A 16,923-nucleotide genomic window follows, 5' to 3' on the forward strand; every position below is an offset into this window, starting at 1 on the left:
AAGCAATGGGAACTAAGATAGATGATAGATAGATAGATAGATAGATAGATAGATAGATAGATAGATAGATAGATAGATAGATAGATAGATAGATGATGGATGGATGGACACAGATAGAAAGAAAGAAAGGGAGAGAGGGAAGGAAGGAAGGAAGGGATGGAGGGAAGGAGGAATGGAAGGAAGGAAGAAAAGATCAAAGAAATGACTAAAAGTGGAAAAGCAAAGAGAGGACAAAAATATATAGAAATAATTTCCAATTTTCTTTAATACACCTGTTATAAAAACAATTCTAAATGAACCCCTGGCTTTGTGGGCTACAGCATAACTATTTTTTCCTATAATCTATCCCTTCTGATCATCCCAACCACAAATCATAAGTTCAATTTCTTATGCTTCATGCAAACAAAATAATAATAATAATAATCTATAAAGTGTTTCCGGTCAACAATAAAGGTTAGATTGATTGTATATTTAGGATTTTTTTCAACTTGAGCTTCTGTAATGTGTTTGAGTTCAAGTTCCCATAGTCCTTTGGTAATGACTGGTAAGGCATTATGGGAACAGAAGTCCCATGCTCCTGGAAGCTGTCAGGCTGTAGACATCTACTACCGGTATATGCATTTTGACTCTGAAGGAGAACAAACTCTACAAAATCACAACAGTAATAACTTCTTTTGTTCGGTGTGTTACTTGTAATCCTGACAATAACATTAACATGAATGAAGACAAACCAGATGATTAAGATGAAGAAAAGCTGGTTGACCACGATGGTTGGAGACTCACGGTTGTTTGGTACAAGAACATTCATGAAGTCTCAAAACAAGGTTCTGATAGACCTTCCTTTCTTTCTCCCACGAATGGTGCTTCAGGACATATTCATGTGCCTTTCTTACAATCTCTCGGTACAGAACTGGGTCCTTCACCAAAGTTTTGGCCAGCTGGACAAATTCCTGAAAAGGAAGGGTAGGGAGTGGGCCATTATTAGTAGTGTTCTATGACGAATTTATTTATTATTTATTTATTTATTATATTTCTATACCGCCTTTCTCCCATAGGACTCAAGGCAGTATACAGTCAAGAAAAATATAGATACACAAACATCATAAAATTGCTCATTAAAATTATTATTATAACATAGTTTGGCCCAATTAAATAGAACCTAAAATTAGATAACATTTTAAAATCATTCACATGTTCATATGTTTAGCCCCGCCTGTTGGAACATCAGGGTCTTGAGGGCACGGCGGAAAGCACGGAGATCAGGGATATTCCGTATCTCCGGGGGCAGTTCATTCCAAAGGGTTGGAGCCCCCACAGAGAAGGCCCTCCCCCTGGGAGTCGCCAGTCGGCATAATTTGACTGACGGTACCCTGAGTAGTCCCTCCCTGTGAGAACGAACTGGTCGGTGGGAGGCTATTGGTGGCAAAAGACGGTCTCGTACGTACCCAGGTCCTAAGCCATGGAGCGCTTTAAAGGTGATAACTAACATCTTGAATCGCACCCGGAAGACCACCGGGAGCCAGTGCAGCTCGCATAGGAGAGGTGTTACACGCAACGAGCTGCGCCCATAATCACCCGCGCGGCTACATTCTGGACCAGTTGGAGCCTCCGGGTGCTTTTCAAGGGGAGCCCCATGTAGAGAGCATTACAGTAGTCCATACGAATAATGGCAGTACTTCTCAGAAGTTCCTAAGAAAGCTCTCTGCCCTGTTTTCAAGGGTACACCAGATTAGGAAGCAGATGCCAGACTCATGTTCTACCAGAAGATTGCCCAAGATGGTTTTCCAAAACCCAAAATAAGAGTTCAATGTGTTGGATCCTTGATGTTCTCTGAGATTAGTGGTTTTCTTCCTGACCCAACTAGTTAACATCATCAGGTAACAACACTGGTAATGTTCCCTAGTTGGATCATGACATATTGGCAGGAAAACAACCAAGCTCAGAGAGCATCAAGGACCTCACAGTCTTCCTCCTCTTCCTCTCCTTTGTCCTCCTCTTCCTCCTCCTCTAATCTCTAAAGCCCACTCCCTTCTAGCACTCAGGATGTAACCAAGTTGGGTCATGAACATCTGCAGGAGAACAAATCAGCTCAGAGAGCACCAATATTCCCCTCTATTGGTGTTATTATTTCTTCCATTTCTTCTGGCTGATGACAGAATGGAGGAAAGGAAGCAAAGAGACCAAAGTCTCTGTCTGTCTGTCTTCTCTCTCTCTTTCTCTCTCTTTCCTTCTCTTTCTCTCTCCTTTTCTCTCTCATTTGGTCATTCTCTTTCCTTTTCTCTCTCCTCTTTCTTTCTCTTCTCCCCCCCTCTCTCTCTCCTCTCTCTCATTCTCTTTCTCCTTTTCTCTCTCCTCTTTCTCTTTCTCTCCTTCTTTCTCTTTCCTTTTCTCTCTCATTCTCTCATTCTCTTTCCTTTTCTCTCTCCTCTTTCTTTCTCTTCTCCCTCTCTCTCCTCTTTCTCTTCTCCTTTTTCTCATTCTCATTCTCTCGTTCTCATTCTCCTTTTCTCTCTCCTCTTTCTCTCTTTCTCTCCTTCTCTTTCTCTTTCTCTCTTTCTCGTTCTCCTTTTCTCTCTCCTCTTTCTCTCTCCTTTTCTCTCTCATTCTCTCTTTCTTGTTCTCCTTTTTTTCTCTCCTCTTTCTTTCTCTTCTCTCTCCTTCTCTTTCTCTCTCCTTTTCTCTCTTGTTCTCTATCTCCTTTTCTCTCTCCTCTTTCTTTCTCTCTCTCTCTCTTTCTCTCTCCTTTTCTCTCTCATTCTCTTTCTCTCTCTCTCTCTCTCTCAAAAGAGAATTCTTAGCTGTTAATAGTGGATCTTGGCGGGAGGGGGCATTGATCATACCCACCCTGTCTAAAATTCTCAAAAGGTTCTTGAACCTCACCATCTTACCCAATGTCAACTTTGATCACAAGACAGATCAGGAGCAACACAACTCCCAAGACAATTTGCAAAAAAAAAAAAAACCAAACCCAAAACAATTCAAAACTTGAAGTGAGATATTGTTTACTCTCTGCTCTTCATCCCTGGGACCCCATGGCCACCTTAAAAACAACATAATAATGTTCAGAATCAAGAGAAACCTGCTGTAACTTATAGCAAAAAGATTCATTCTTGAACTCTGCGGGAAACAACTGGCTTCGGGGAAGAACAGGTTAAGCGCAACATTTTCCTCCAATTTGTTTTCCAGAAGGGGTGTAGTTACATCAAAGACTAATGAAAAAGGAACATCTAACTTCCGACTATACTTAACAGCATTCATCATGCTTAAAAAAAAAAAAGGCTTAAGGAGAAAATGTATTTTCCACTTGGTGGTTTTATTTAATCTCGGTCCGCATTTTTATTCTTTAAAAGAGTAGCGTTATTGCACGTACCTGATTATTGATGGAGAACTGAAATCTAATTTATGGGATCAACAGGATTAATTCCCCCGTAATACCTCCCTCCCCCCCCAGACCCTCCTTTCTGAGTTTTAATAACACACTCTGGTTAATTAGGAGATGGGGTGAACCTTCACGGCAGCGTACATACAGAGGACTTAAAATCTCAGTGGTTAGGCACTTTCACAGCTGTGACCCAGGTGCCACAAATGGTTCGGAAAGCTTAACACAAATAAGATCAAGGTTTTCATTATGGTAGTGGAGCTATAAATTATCTGGGAGGTGACACATCCTGCGGGCTCCCCAGGGGCGGGAGGAGAGGCAGTATTAGGTCCCAATTGAAAGCTTAACCTCCAAGTCGGCTTTCAGCACCGTGAGTCATGGACAGCTCCCAATATGAAATTATTTCATTCACAAGACAACTGAGATAGAATAGATAGGAGAGAGAGGGGGGGGATAGATGATTACATAGATAGATAGATAGATAGATAGATAGATAGATAGATAGATAGATAGATAGATAGATAGATGTACAGATAGATGTTACAGATAGACAGATAGATGAGAGAGAGAGATACACAGATAGTGATAGAGATATACAGATAAATGATACAGATAGATAGATTAGGTAGGTAGGTAAATAGATGATAGGTAGGTAGGTAGATGACAGATAGGAGAGAGAGTTGGATAGATGATAGATAGATAAGTAGGTAGGTAGGTAGATGATAAATAGGAGAGAGAGAGAGATGGATAGATGATTAGATAGATAGGTAGGTAGGTAGGTAGATAGAGAGAGAGAGATGGATAGATGATAGATAGTTGATTAGATAGATAGGTAGGTAGATAGGTATGTAGGTAGGTAGGTAGATGATAGATAGGAGAGAGAGATGGAGAGATGATAGATAGATGATTAGGTAGGTAGGTAGGTAGGTAGGTAGGTAGGTAGGTAGATGATAGATAGGAGAGAGAGATGGATAGATGATAGATAGATGATTAGATAGATAGATACATAGGTAGGTAGATGATAGAGTGAGATGTATAGCTGATATAGATGATTAGATAGATAGATAGATAGATAGATAGATAGATAGATAGATAAGTAGGTAGGTAGGTAAATGATAGATAGCAGAGAGAGAGAGATGGATAAATGATAGATGATTAGATAGACAGATAGATAGATAAGTAGGTAGGTAGGTAGGTAGCTGATAGAGATGGATAGATGATTAGATAGATAGATAGATAGATAGACAGACAGACAGACAGACAGACAGACAGACAGACAGACAGATAGATAGATAGATAGATAGATAGATAGATAAGTAGGTAGGTAGGTAGATGATAGATAGCAGAGAGAGAGATGGATAGATGATAGATAGATGATTAGATAGATAGATACATAGGTAGGTAGATGATAGGAGAGAGAGTGAGATGTATAGATGATAGATAGATGATTAGATAGATAGATAGATAGATAGATGATAGATAGATAGATAGATAGATAGATAGATAGATAGATAGATAGATATAGATAGATAGATAAATAGGTAGGTAGGTAGGTAGATAATAGGAGAGAGAGAGAGAGTCTAGATGATAGATAGATGATTAGATAGATAGATAGATAGATAGATAGATAGATAGATAGATAGATAGATACAGATAGATGATAGAGATAGAAAGACAGATAGACAGACCTACCTAGGTCTCAGCATGTTTTAACTTAATTATTACCTGGGGGGTCATATATAATAGTCCAGTTGTTTGGTGTACAATTATAGCAGCGTTTCCTGGAATATTCCTTGCCAGCACGGGGACATTTAAATCCATTGCCTGTAACACAGAAAAGACAGGGCTCACATTTGGTACAACTGAGACCTTGCAGATAAGTCTGATGTGGGTTCAATTAGTAGCGTGCTTGTTAAGTGAACCTTAAGCTTCCCCATGGATTTTGCTTGTCAGGAAGTCAACAAAAAGGGGATCGCATGACCCTGGGACAAATCACAAATAAGAGCCAGTTGCCAAAGCGTTAGAATTTTGATCACTTGACCATGGGGATGCTGTAGGTCGTAAGGGTGGGTGGGGGGAAAAACGGTCATAAATCAGTGCTGTTGTAACTTCGGTTACTAAATGAACTGTTGGAAGTCAAGGACTACCTGTATTAGGATCTCTTGAGAGAGGGGAGCTGAAATTATCAGCTCTTTTGGGGTGAGAGATTGTTTTCAGAGAAAAAAGGTACCTTAATCCAAAAAGATTAACTCATTAATTTAATCAACCTTCGGAAGTTGTGGGAGCTTCATCCCTGGAAGCTTTCAAGAAGAGACTGGGCTGCCATCTGTCAGAAATGGTGGAGGGTCTCCTGCTTGGGCAGGGGGTTGGACTAGATGACCTACAAGGTCCCTCCCAACTCTGTTATTCTATATTCAATGAAACAAGTTGCCTTCAGAAGTTGTGGGAGCTTCATCCCTGGAAACTTTCAAGAAGAGACTGGGCTGCCATCTGTCAGAAATGGGGTTGGACTAGATGACCTCCAAGATCCCTTCCAACTCTGTTAATCTGTATCTGTATCCAACTCATCTGTTAAACTTTCATATATGCACGCCCACATCCTGCTACTACATCAGCAGGAACTATGGTGGCAGATGGTGAAGGCAGGAGGCGAATGCTTGGCTTTGTACCAACCAAGCCTACCTGAATGGATTATGCAGTACGCAATTACTGCCCTAAATGCCTGGGCCTTTTAAGGCTGTTGTCCTTTCCTTGAGCAAGGTGACTGTGTGATTAAAAACACCTGTGATTTGGATGCACTAGAATGTGACAGCTGACAAGGTGTTCACCCTTTTCAGAAGGGTGTACTGATATTTTTCTCCTCCTTGTTCCTTCCACTCTTGAGCAAATATTAAATCCCGGGGCCAAATTATAAAGACGGAACTCTTCTAATTCTGCAAAATTTATCAGATGTGGTGGAATGTAGTCTGGATTCCCAGGAGGGAGGGGCTGCCTTGTGGAGGACTAAGAGACGGCCAAGTTTAGAGAGTTTGGTTGGGAGGAAGAGAGTTAAGAGGGCTCTTCTCTAGAAGTTCTCAGAGCATATGTTCCAATATTGGAGGGGCTGCCACAGAGAGGAAGGGGTTTAGCTATTTCCCAAAGCACCTGAAGGCCAGACAAAGAATAATGGATGGAAACTGATCAAGGAAAGATTCAACCTGGAAATAAGGAGGAATTTTTTCACAGTGAGAGCCATCAACTGAGCCTTCAGAAGTTGTGGGAGCTTCATCATTGGTGGCTTTCAAGAAGAGACTGGACTGCCATCTGTCAGAAACGCTGCTTGGGCGGGGGGTTAGACTAGATGACCTACAAGGTCCCTTCCAACTCTGTTAACCTGTTAATCCTATCTTTAATGGTGGGAAGAATTGCTTTAGTCTGGCAAGATTCTGTCTGAAGGTGAAGAACATAAAGGAAACTGCTCAGCAGAAACTCTACGTGTTTCTTGGTTCTTGAGTCCTGACATTTGTTCACCACAATGTAAAGTCACAACTGCCAATTCTTTAACTGATGTTGGCCTCCATACACATCAAGTTCTTCCCAAGAATCTAGGGTGCTGTTATTATTATCAGAAATGCTTCTTTCTCTCCAATGGGCTTTAGCAATAGCACTTAAGACTTATATACCGCTTCATAGTGCTTTTACAGCCCTCTCTAAGCGGTTTACAGAGTCAGCCTGTTGCCCCAACAATCTGGCTCCTCATTTTACCCACCTCGAAAGGATGGAAAGGTGAGTCAACCTTGAGCCAGTCAGGATCGAACTGCTGGCAGTCGGCAGAGTTAACCTGCAATACTGCATTCTAACACTGCATAGAAGGAAGGGAGGGAGGGAGGGAGGGAGGGAGGGAGGCTGAGTCAACCTTGAGCCGGTGAATTCGAACTGCTGAACTGCAACTAGCAGTCAGCTTAAGTAGCCTTCAGTACTGCACTCTAACCACTGTGCCAGCACTCTTTGTAAAAGTAAAGGTTTCCCGCGCACATATGTGCTAGTCGTTCCCGACTCTAGGGGGCGGTGCTCATCTCCGTTCCAAAGCCAAAGAGCCAGCACTGTCCGAAGACATCTCCGTGGTCATGTGGCCAGCATGACTCAACGCCAAAGACGCACAGAACGCTGTTTCCTTCCCACCAAAGGTGGTCCCTATTTTTTTCTACTTGCATTTTTTTACGTGCTTTCGAACTGCTAGGTTGGCAGAAGCTGGGACAAGTCACGGGAGCTCACCCCGTTACGCGGCACTCGGGATTCGAACCGCTGAACTGCCGACCTTTCGATCGACAAGCTCAGCGTCTTAGCCACTGAGCCACCGCGTCCCACTCTTTTACATTTAGATAAATCCATTCTCTAGAAGCTGGATAAATATGGCCTGAAATATCCTATATTCTCTCTTCCTTCTTTTTAATCAAAAGGGTTCAAAGGAGCACTTATTTATTTTTCTTCATCCAGACTCCCCCTGGTCTGCAGTTTCCATTTACATCCTTCCAGATCAAACTGCAGACTTGGTTAACGAAACGGGCATTTGACAGATGGCGTTTCTGAGTTTGGCCAGGTAGGAGGAGAACCAGGTCTAATTAAAAGAGCCCCTGCCTTCACTGGATGCTTTCTTTGGTCTTTCTGAAGAGATACGGCTGCTTTATTGTCCCAGTCAACCAGATTGTCTAAGAGAAACTGGGCAAAATTAAAACGAAGGCAGATCTATAAAGAAACAGGCTACCCTGATCTCCCTCCACTTAGGCAGGTGGAAAATTATTAGACACAAGTAGACTTTGGAAAAAAGTTCAGAGAAGAGCAACTAAGATGATCAAAGGCCTGGAGGCTAAAACATATGAAGAACGGTTGCAGGAACTGGGTATGCCTAGTTTGATGAAGAGAAGGACCAGGGGAGATATGATAGCAGAGTTCCAATATCTCAGGGGTTGCCACAAAGAAGAGGGAGTCAAGCTCTTCTCCAAAGCACCTGCGGGTAGAACAAGAAGCAATGGGTGGAAACTAATCAAGGAGAGAAGCAACCTGGAACTAAGGAGGAATTTCCTGACAGTGAGGACAATTAACCAGTGGGACAGAAATTGGAGGGTTTTAAGAGACTGGACAGTCACTTGTCTGAGATGGTATAAGGCAGAGGCCTTCATACTTGGCAGCTTTAAGACTTGTGGACTTCAACTCCCAGAATTCTCCAGCCAGCATAGCTGGAGTTGAAGTCCACAAGTCTTAAAGCTGCCAAGTATGAAGGCCTCTGGTATAGGATCTCCAGCCTCTATTCTATTCTATTCTATTCTATTCTATTCTATTCTATTCTATTCTATTCTATTCTATTCTATTCTATTCTATTCTATTCTATTCTATTCTTCTATTCTATTTTTCTCCTTCTATTCTATTCTTCTCTCCTCTATTCTATTCTTCCTTCTTCCTCCTCCTCCTCTATTCTCTTCTTCTCCTTCTATTCTCTCCTCCTCTATTTTCTTCTCTTCTTCTTCCTCCTTCTATTCTATTCTATTCTATTCTATTCTATTCTATTCTATTCTATTCTATTCTATTCTATTCTATTCTATTCTATTCTATTCTTCTCCTTCTATTCTATTCTTCTCTCCTCCTCCTCTATTCTTCCTTCTTCTTCCTCCTCCTCCTCTACTCTTCTCCTTCTCTCCTCTCCTCTTCTCTTCTTCTTCCTCCTCCTCCTCTATTCTCTTCTCTTCTTCTTCCTCCACCTATTCTATTCTATTCTATTCTATTCTATTCTATTCTATTCTATTCTATTCCATTCCATTCCATTCCATTCCATTCCATTCCATTCCATTCCATTCCATTCCATAAGAAGGGAAATCTCTCCCTTCTTGCTAACAATTGAGGAAATGGACATTGCAGATGGGTCTATGAGTTGCGATGCTAATTCGCTTCTCCGATGGTTGGCGAAGATCTAAAAGTGGGAAAAGAGTCTTTTCATAAATCGTGCAGGCTTAGAGTTGGTCCTTTCCCAATTTTGCAGTCTGCAGACACCGAGCAGCCTGCCTTTTCATCGTCACGTCTCCCCTTAATCTCACCATATTGTAAAAAAAAAAATGTAGAGACTCTGGAAAGAGCCCAGAGATGATTAGGGGGCTGGAGGCTAAAAGAACAGTTGTAGGAACTGGGTATGTCTAGTTTAATGAATAGAAGGACTAGGGGTGACATGATAGCAGTGTTCCAGGATTGGAGGGGCTGCCACAGAGAAGTGGGGGTAAAGCTATTCTCCAAAGCACCTGAGAGCAGGAGAAGAAGCAATCGATGGAATCTAATCAAGGAGAGAAGCAACTTAGAACTAGGGAGAAGTTTTCTGACAGTGTAGAACAATTAATCAGTGGAACAACTTGCCTCCAGAAGTTGTGAATGCTCCAACACTGGAAGTTTTAAAGAAGATGTTGGATAACCATTTGTCTGAAGTGGTGTAGGGTTTCCTGCCTAAGCAGGGGGTTGGATTAGAAGACCTCCAAGGTCCCTTCCAACTCTGTTATCCTATAAACCAGAAAAGTTAACTAGCTCAAACTTCCCTCGGCTTGCTGCAACATCTAAAATTCAAACTTTACAATTTCAGGCCAAACCATCCAGAAATAAACGGGCTAAATTAAAAAAAAAAAAAAAAGGCTTTGGAGCACCAACAGAATTGCATTTCAAAGCTGGTTTCCATTGATTCCCCCCCCCCCACACACACACACCCATAATTTACACAGGAGAATCTTTGGAGCTGGTTATGTGATTCCAATTATTTTTCTTTCCAAACTCTGCTTCCGGTCATCGGGGTCTTGTTTAAAAAAAGAGGAGAGCTGAGCACAAAGGGGTTTTAATGTTGTCCAAACCTTCCTGAATTTGATTTCCAGCTTCTTCGGGTAGGAAATCCAGAGAGGTTTTCTGACCTTTTGAAGATGGTGAAAAGGAAAGTGAAAACTTACGTTCTTTTATGACTTGCTTTCTTCTTCTTGGTTTTTAAAAACTTTTCTCCTGGCACCCCAACTTTGAGGTGTTTACAGTTCAGTGAGCTCTTTAGCCGTTCCGCAATTCAAAGGAAGAAGAAACCGATAAATCAGCCAAGGAGAATTGGCCTCTCTTGCTTGTAATTGCCAGGCTAAATCAGAACTGACTTTTAATAATAGGGTGGATTTAAACAGTACAACAGTCAACTTCATTCAGGGGGTTTTATTAGAGAGCAAACATTTTCAGTTGTGTTTTCCCCTCTGCAGTTTCTCTCTCTCTCTCTCTCTCTCTCTCTCTTGCTTTCTTTCTCTCTTGCTTTCTTTCTCTCTCCCTTTCTCCTTTTCTCTCGCATTCTCTCGCATTCTCTCTCTTTTCTCTCTCTTTCTCTTTCTTTCTCTCTTTTTCTTTCTTTCTCCCTTTCTTTCTTTCTTTCTCTCTTTCTCTCTCCCTTTCTCCCTTTCTCTCTCCCTCTCTCCCTCTTTTTCTTTCTCTCTTTCTTTCTCCCTTTCTCTCGCATTCTCTTTCTCTCTCTCTCTCTCTCTTTCTCTTTCTCCCTTTCTCTTTCTTTCTCTCTTTCTCTCTCCCTTTCTCCCTTTCTCTCTCCCTCTTTCTCTCTCACTTTCTTTCTCTCTTTCTTTCTCTCTCCCTCTTTCTTTCTTTCTCTTTCTTTCTCTCTCCCTCTTTCTTTCTTTCTCTCTCTTTCTCTCATTCATTCTCTCTCTCTTTCTCTCCTCTTTCTCTCTCTCTCTTTCTTTCTGTCTCACACTCTTTCTCTCTTTCTTTTTCTCTCTCTTTTTCTCTCTCTTTCTTTTTTTCCTCTCTCTCCTCCTCCTTCTCTCTTTCTCTGTCCCTCTCCCTCTCTCTTCCTCTCCCTCTCCCCCTGTGTGTGTCTGTCTCTGTGTGCATGTGTGTGTTTGTATTCTGGATCTCCATGAAGATCCAAGTCAATGGGCCAAACAGGGGAGTGCAAACTCAACATTGTTGGTCAATTTCACAGAACAGTTCAAACTGTTTTGTCTGTTTGACAAAAAAAAGCTTTGTCTGTTTGAAGACCGACAAAGATGACAAAAGATTTGGAGGCTAAACCGTACAATGAATGTTTGAAGGAACAGAGTATATCCAGTTTAATGAAGAGAAGGTTTGGGGTGTGTGTGTGTGTGACATAATAGCAGTCTTCCAATATTTGAAGGGTTGCCCCAAAGAAGAGGTGGGGTCAACCTATTCTCCAAAGCACCTGAAGGCTGGAAAAGAAGCAACGGATGGAAACTAATGAAGGAGAGAAGCAACTTAGAGACATTTCCTGACAGTGAGAACAATCAATCGGTGGAACGATTTGCCTCCAGAAGTTGTGGATGCTCCATCTGGAGGTTTTTAAGAAGATGTAAAAGAGCCTTGGTGGTGCAGCGGACTAAGTGCTGTTATGTAGCACTTAGCTGCCAGCTGCCTGCAATTAGTGCGAGTTCAAATCTCACCAGGCTCAAGGTTGACTCAGCCTTCCATCCTTCCGAGGTAGGTAAATTGAGGACCCGGATTGTGGGGGCAATAAGCTGACTTTGTAGAAACACCGCTTATGGGGGGGCCAAAAGCCCTAATAAGCAGGTATATACACAAGAATGAAGGCTATTGCTGTAAGTGCATTGTAAGCCGCCCTGAGTCTTCGGAGAAGGGCGGCATATAAATTGAACTAATAAATAAATGTTGGATAACCATTTGTCTGCAATGGTATAAGGTCTCCTGCTTGAGCAGAGAGTTGGATTAGAATACCTCCAAGGTCCCTTCCAACTCTAGTGTTCTATGTTCTACATCTTTCAAGGGTTTTGAGGAACATCAACAGAAGGAGGACACAGGTTTCCAAGAGGAATGCCCAACATGGTTCTCCCCTCCAAGAAGTAAGGAAGAATTAGCGTACCTCTAAAATTGCAGCTGACATCCCTTCAGATACAGAACTGTTAACCAGGGCAAAACAGTTTTTCATAATCGCGTGAAGATCTTCCTGGGGGACTTCTGACAACAAGTGGACCCCATCTGACCTACGGAGTAAATTCAAGCTTGTTTATCGTCTTCCAACGGATGGCCGGTAGAAGCAGTCCTCCCCTTACTACCACAATCGGGACCAGAACTTTCGTTGCTAGGCATGAAGTCTTTAAGGTGAGTCACGCTCAAATTTACGACCCTTCCCCCCGCCGATGGCATCAAGAGAATTGTGCCGTCGTTCAGCGAATCCAGCTTTCCCCCACTCGCTTTGATTGTGGGAAAGTTGCAAATGGAGACCGCACGACTGCAACAGTCGGACGGACACGCCAGTTGCCAAGCACCCAGGTTTTAGTCCCGTGATCGTGAGGAATACTGCAGTGGTGAAGTGTAAAATTTGTTACTACCGGTTCTGTGGGCGGGGCTTGCTGGGGGCGGGTAATGTGACTGGGTGGGCGTGGCCAACTTTTTTTTTTTTTTACTTTTTTAAAGCATTTTTTAAAAACCTATTCGGGCAAATAGGGCGTAAAAAAAATGCTTTTAAAAGGTAAAAAAAGAGGCTCTGGCGATCACAGCTGTGCCGCGCGATCATCAGAGCCTCTTTTTTAACCTTTAAAAAGCAGGAAGTAACAACACTTACTGGGTGGGCGGAGCCTCGTGCCGCCATCGCTACTGGTTCTCCGAACCACCTGCCATTATCGCTACCGGATTGCACGATCCGATCTGATCCAGGAGCATTTCACCCCTGGAATACTGCCATGGTCCTTAGCGCAAAGACCAGTCATGGCTGTTTTCAGCGCCGTCATGACTTCAAACTGGTCGTTAAAGGAACGGCCGTAACTTAAGGACTACCTGTAACTCCCACCATCTCTGCCCCTTGGCCACGATAACTAGGAGAGAGGTGGAATTCCATAAGATTGAGGGATGAAATACCAGATTACCTGTAGGAAGTCCCTACCAAGGATCAATTCTTGCAGGTAGGCAGCTCAGCGAACAGTAATCCGTGATCAGCATCTTGTCCCAAAGGTGCTTTTCTTCGAGGGGGAACTGGACTTTCTGGTTTGTCTTTGAAGACATTTCACTGCTCCTCCAAGAAGCTTCTTCAGCTCTGACTTGGATGGTGGGGAAGGGAAGGATTTATATTCCTTGCAGACAGCTGGTCATTTGCATCCTTTTAGAGGGTCATTGAGGCCACTTGGAAGTTTGTTTATCTGTGTACAAAGCATCAACTGAGTAGTACAAATGGGTGTGGAGCCTTCTTGGAATGACTGAAAGGACTGTGTTGTAGACAGGAGATAGATCATGTTGTATCCCTCCAAGTGGCCTCAACAACCCTCTAAATGAATGCAAACGACCAGCTGTCTGCAAGGAATATAAATCCTTCCATTCCCCACCATCCACGTCAGAGCTAAAGAAGTTTCTTGGATGAGAAATGAAACGTCTTCAAAGACAAACCAAGAAAGTCCAGTTGCCTCTTGAAAAAGCACCTTTGGGACAACCACGACCTGGATGATTAAGAATCTTTACAGACTTTTAGTTATGCACTTGGGAATAAACACCCTTCAAATGTGTGTGCAAGAGTGTGAACATATTTCCAGAAAAATTGGAGACTACAAGAACCAGGAGCACCACTCAGGTGACCCCGAGGACACAGATCAACCTCCAAGTGGCCTCAACGACCCTCTCAAAGGATGCAAACGACCAGCTGTCTGCAAAGAATATAAATCCTTCCCTTCCCCACTATCCTGTCAGAGCGGAAGAAGCTTCTTGGATGAGAAGTGAAACATCCTCAAAAGAAAAAACAAGGAAGTCCAGTTGCCTCCTGAAAAAAGCACCTTTGGGGCATCCATGGCCTGAATGACTTGAGAATCTTGACAGATTTTTTAGCTATACAATTTGGGATGAACCCCCTTGGAATGGTGTGGGAGAGTAGGAATGGATTTCCAGGGGAAAAATTGCAGACTACATGAACCATTTGCACTACTCAGGTGACCCTGAGGACACAGATAAACCTCAAGTGCTTTAACAACCCCCCAAAAGGATGCAAATGACCAGCCGTCTGCAAGGAGCATAAATCCTTCCATTCCCCATCATCCAGTCAGAGCGGAAGAAGCTTCTCGGATGAGAAGCGAAACGTCTTCAAAGACAAATCAAAAAAGTCCAGTTGCCTCTTGAAAAAAGTACCTTTGGGACAACCATGACATGGATGACTGAGAATCTCCATAGACAATCAGCATCTTGGGAGGGTTTATTGGGGGGGGGGAGATTTGCCAATTCTCCCATGATTTTAAGATTCATTTTAAAAAAAAATCCTCTGTTTTTATGGAATGTCCAACATAAACTTTCCTAAGCTGCTCATTTTTTTCTTCTTTTTTTTACCGAGTCCTGCAGTTCTTAAATTCTTAGATGTTTGTTCTTAGAAGAGGTCAACTGTGAATTCATTTAATTTAATTATTTATCCACCCATATATATATAAGCTGAAAGTTTATATATATATGGGTGGCTGGTGGCCTGGTGGCTCAGTAGACTGATAGCATTGTGATTAACAACCAGCTGTCTGCAATTACTGTAAGTTCGAATCTCACCAGGCTCAAGGTTGACTCAGCCTTCTATCCTTTCTAAGGTAGGTGAAATGAGGACCCAGTTTGTGGAGGCAATAAACTGACTTTGTATAAAATATACAAAAGTATGAAGGCTATTGCTTAACGCATTGTAAGCCGCCCTGAGTCTCCAAAGAAGGGCGGCATATAAATCAAATAATAAAAAAAAAAAAGTAGGGGCCCGATGATGACAAGTTAGAGAGCTTGTCGAAACGTTGCCAAAAAAGAAGACTTTTAAAGTGTTGGTTAGGATTTTAGCCAGAGTTTCAAAAGACCTTACGAAGCGTTTTGTTGGGATTTTGGAGGATTTTAAGCTGGGATTTTAGCCAGGATTTTAAGCATTTTAACTAACAGACTTTTAATGACGCGGGAAAACACCCGAGATTTTAACTTTTTACATACACACACCCGCGAAAACTTGAGAAGACATACGAGTTCCAGGTATATTAGTAAAAAAAAGAAGCAGACATACCGCGAACTCCGGAACTTAAGATTTTAAAATTTTAAAAGAATTAAAATTTTATTTTACTAAGTTTTCGTCAGCCATCTGCTGACATCGTCAGAGTATTAAACTACCATAAAGGCAGATATGTCTGTAATGGTAGTTTAATACTCTGACGATGTCAGCAGACGGCTGACGAAAGCTTAGTAAAATACAATTTTAATTCTTTTAAAATTTTAAAATCTTAAGTTCCGGAGTTCGCAGTATGTCTGCTTCTTTTTTTACTCTCTCTCCCTCTCTCTCTCCCTCCCTCTCTCTCTCTCTCTCTCTCTCTCTCTCTCTCTCTCACACACACACACACACACACACACACACACACACACACACACACACATATATATATATTTGGTAAGCTGTCTCCTGGAGAGATTCTAGCAGGCGTGTTCTGAAGCATGACATGGAATTTAGACCGTTTCTCCTGAGGCTGGGCCACAAGGCCTCGCCAAATGTCAAGAGCTGAAAGTGCAGAGCCAACCTATTTCAACAAGAACCGCTTAGTCAGGGTGTTATTGATTTCTTGGGGAAATTAAGAACAGGAGCCTTAAAGAGCAACCGCTCTCATGCCAGTGCAGCCTCACCTCGCCTGCCATCTTCTAGATACGTTGCAATGTGATTCCCAATCCCTGGAGGCAGGGGGGAATATTAAATTATTAATCACGCTTCCTTCCTCTGCCCGACGACGCGGGAGTCTAAACGCTGTTGTTTCTGACTCTGCCTTCTTCGTAACCCCCGTGTTGAATCGACGGAAGATTCTTGACCGAGCGGAATCCGAAACGAAGGACTCCTGCCTGTAAGGTTTTCCGCTCTCCCAGCATCCACGCAAGGTTTGATGGAAAGGATGAGCAGAGGCTAGCGGGCATGGGATCCCGCCATGTGGCTTCTTGGGCAGGAGACGGGTTTCCCCCTTCGCGTGCCATTTCTTCAGAGCTGGGAAGTTTTCATCGCTTCCGAGCTGGAAAGGTTGATCGTACACCACAAGGCCTCTCTCTCAAGTGCCGAGTGCCTGGGCAACCGAAGTGGGGTTTTTTTTTTTTGGTTGCTCGAAATTTCCGTGACACTGAAATCATAGTAAGCTGCCCAGAATTGCTTTGGATAGATAGTGAGATGGGTGGGGAAGGAAAGAAGGGAGGGAGCGAGGGAGCGAGGAAGGAAGGGAGAAAGGAGGGAGAGAGGGAGAAAGGAAGGAAGGAAGAAGAAAGATGGCAGGGAGGGAGGAAGGAGAAGAGAGGAAGAAAGGGAGAGGGAGAGGGAGGAGAGGGAGAAGGAAAGGAGAGGGGGAGGGAGGGAGGAAGGAGAGATGAGTTGGAAAAAAGGAAAAAGGGAAATGGGAAGGTGGGAGGGAAGGAAGGGAGAGAGGGAGGGAGGAAGGAAGGAGAAAGATGGGAGGGAGGTAGGAAAGTAGGAAAGAAAGAAGGAAAGAAGGAGAAAGACGGGAGGGAGGGAGGGAGGGAGGGAGGAAGGAAGGGAGGGAGGAAGGAAGGAAGGAAGGAAGGAA

General features: G+C 42.9%; 1 protein-coding gene across 3 annotated transcripts in view; it reads right to left on the reverse strand.

Annotated features, from left to right (window-relative positions):
- Positions 1-241: 241 nt before the first annotated feature.
- Positions 242-16,923, reverse strand: part of GLT1D1 (glycosyltransferase 1 domain containing 1) — a 49,093-nt gene continuing 32,411 nt past the window's right edge. For all 3 annotated transcript variants that reach the window (XM_034435229.3, XM_034435230.3, XM_034435228.3), the window contains 3 exons: positions 12,264-12,384; positions 5,105-5,203; positions 242-950 (listed from right to left, as the gene is read on the reverse strand). In XM_034435229.3, coding sequence (XP_034291120.2) covers positions 780-950; positions 5,105-5,203; positions 12,264-12,384 — 391 coding nt within the window. In that variant the 3' untranslated portion in view covers positions 242-779. The remainder of the gene's footprint in view (positions 951-5,104; positions 5,204-12,263; positions 12,385-16,923) is intronic.

This window comes from Pantherophis guttatus, chromosome 17 (genome assembly GCF_059756535.1).
Source record: "Pantherophis guttatus breed Tessera chromosome 17, ASM5975653v1, whole genome shotgun sequence".
NCBI classification, from domain to species: domain Eukaryota; kingdom Metazoa; phylum Chordata; class Lepidosauria; order Squamata; family Colubridae; genus Pantherophis; species Pantherophis guttatus.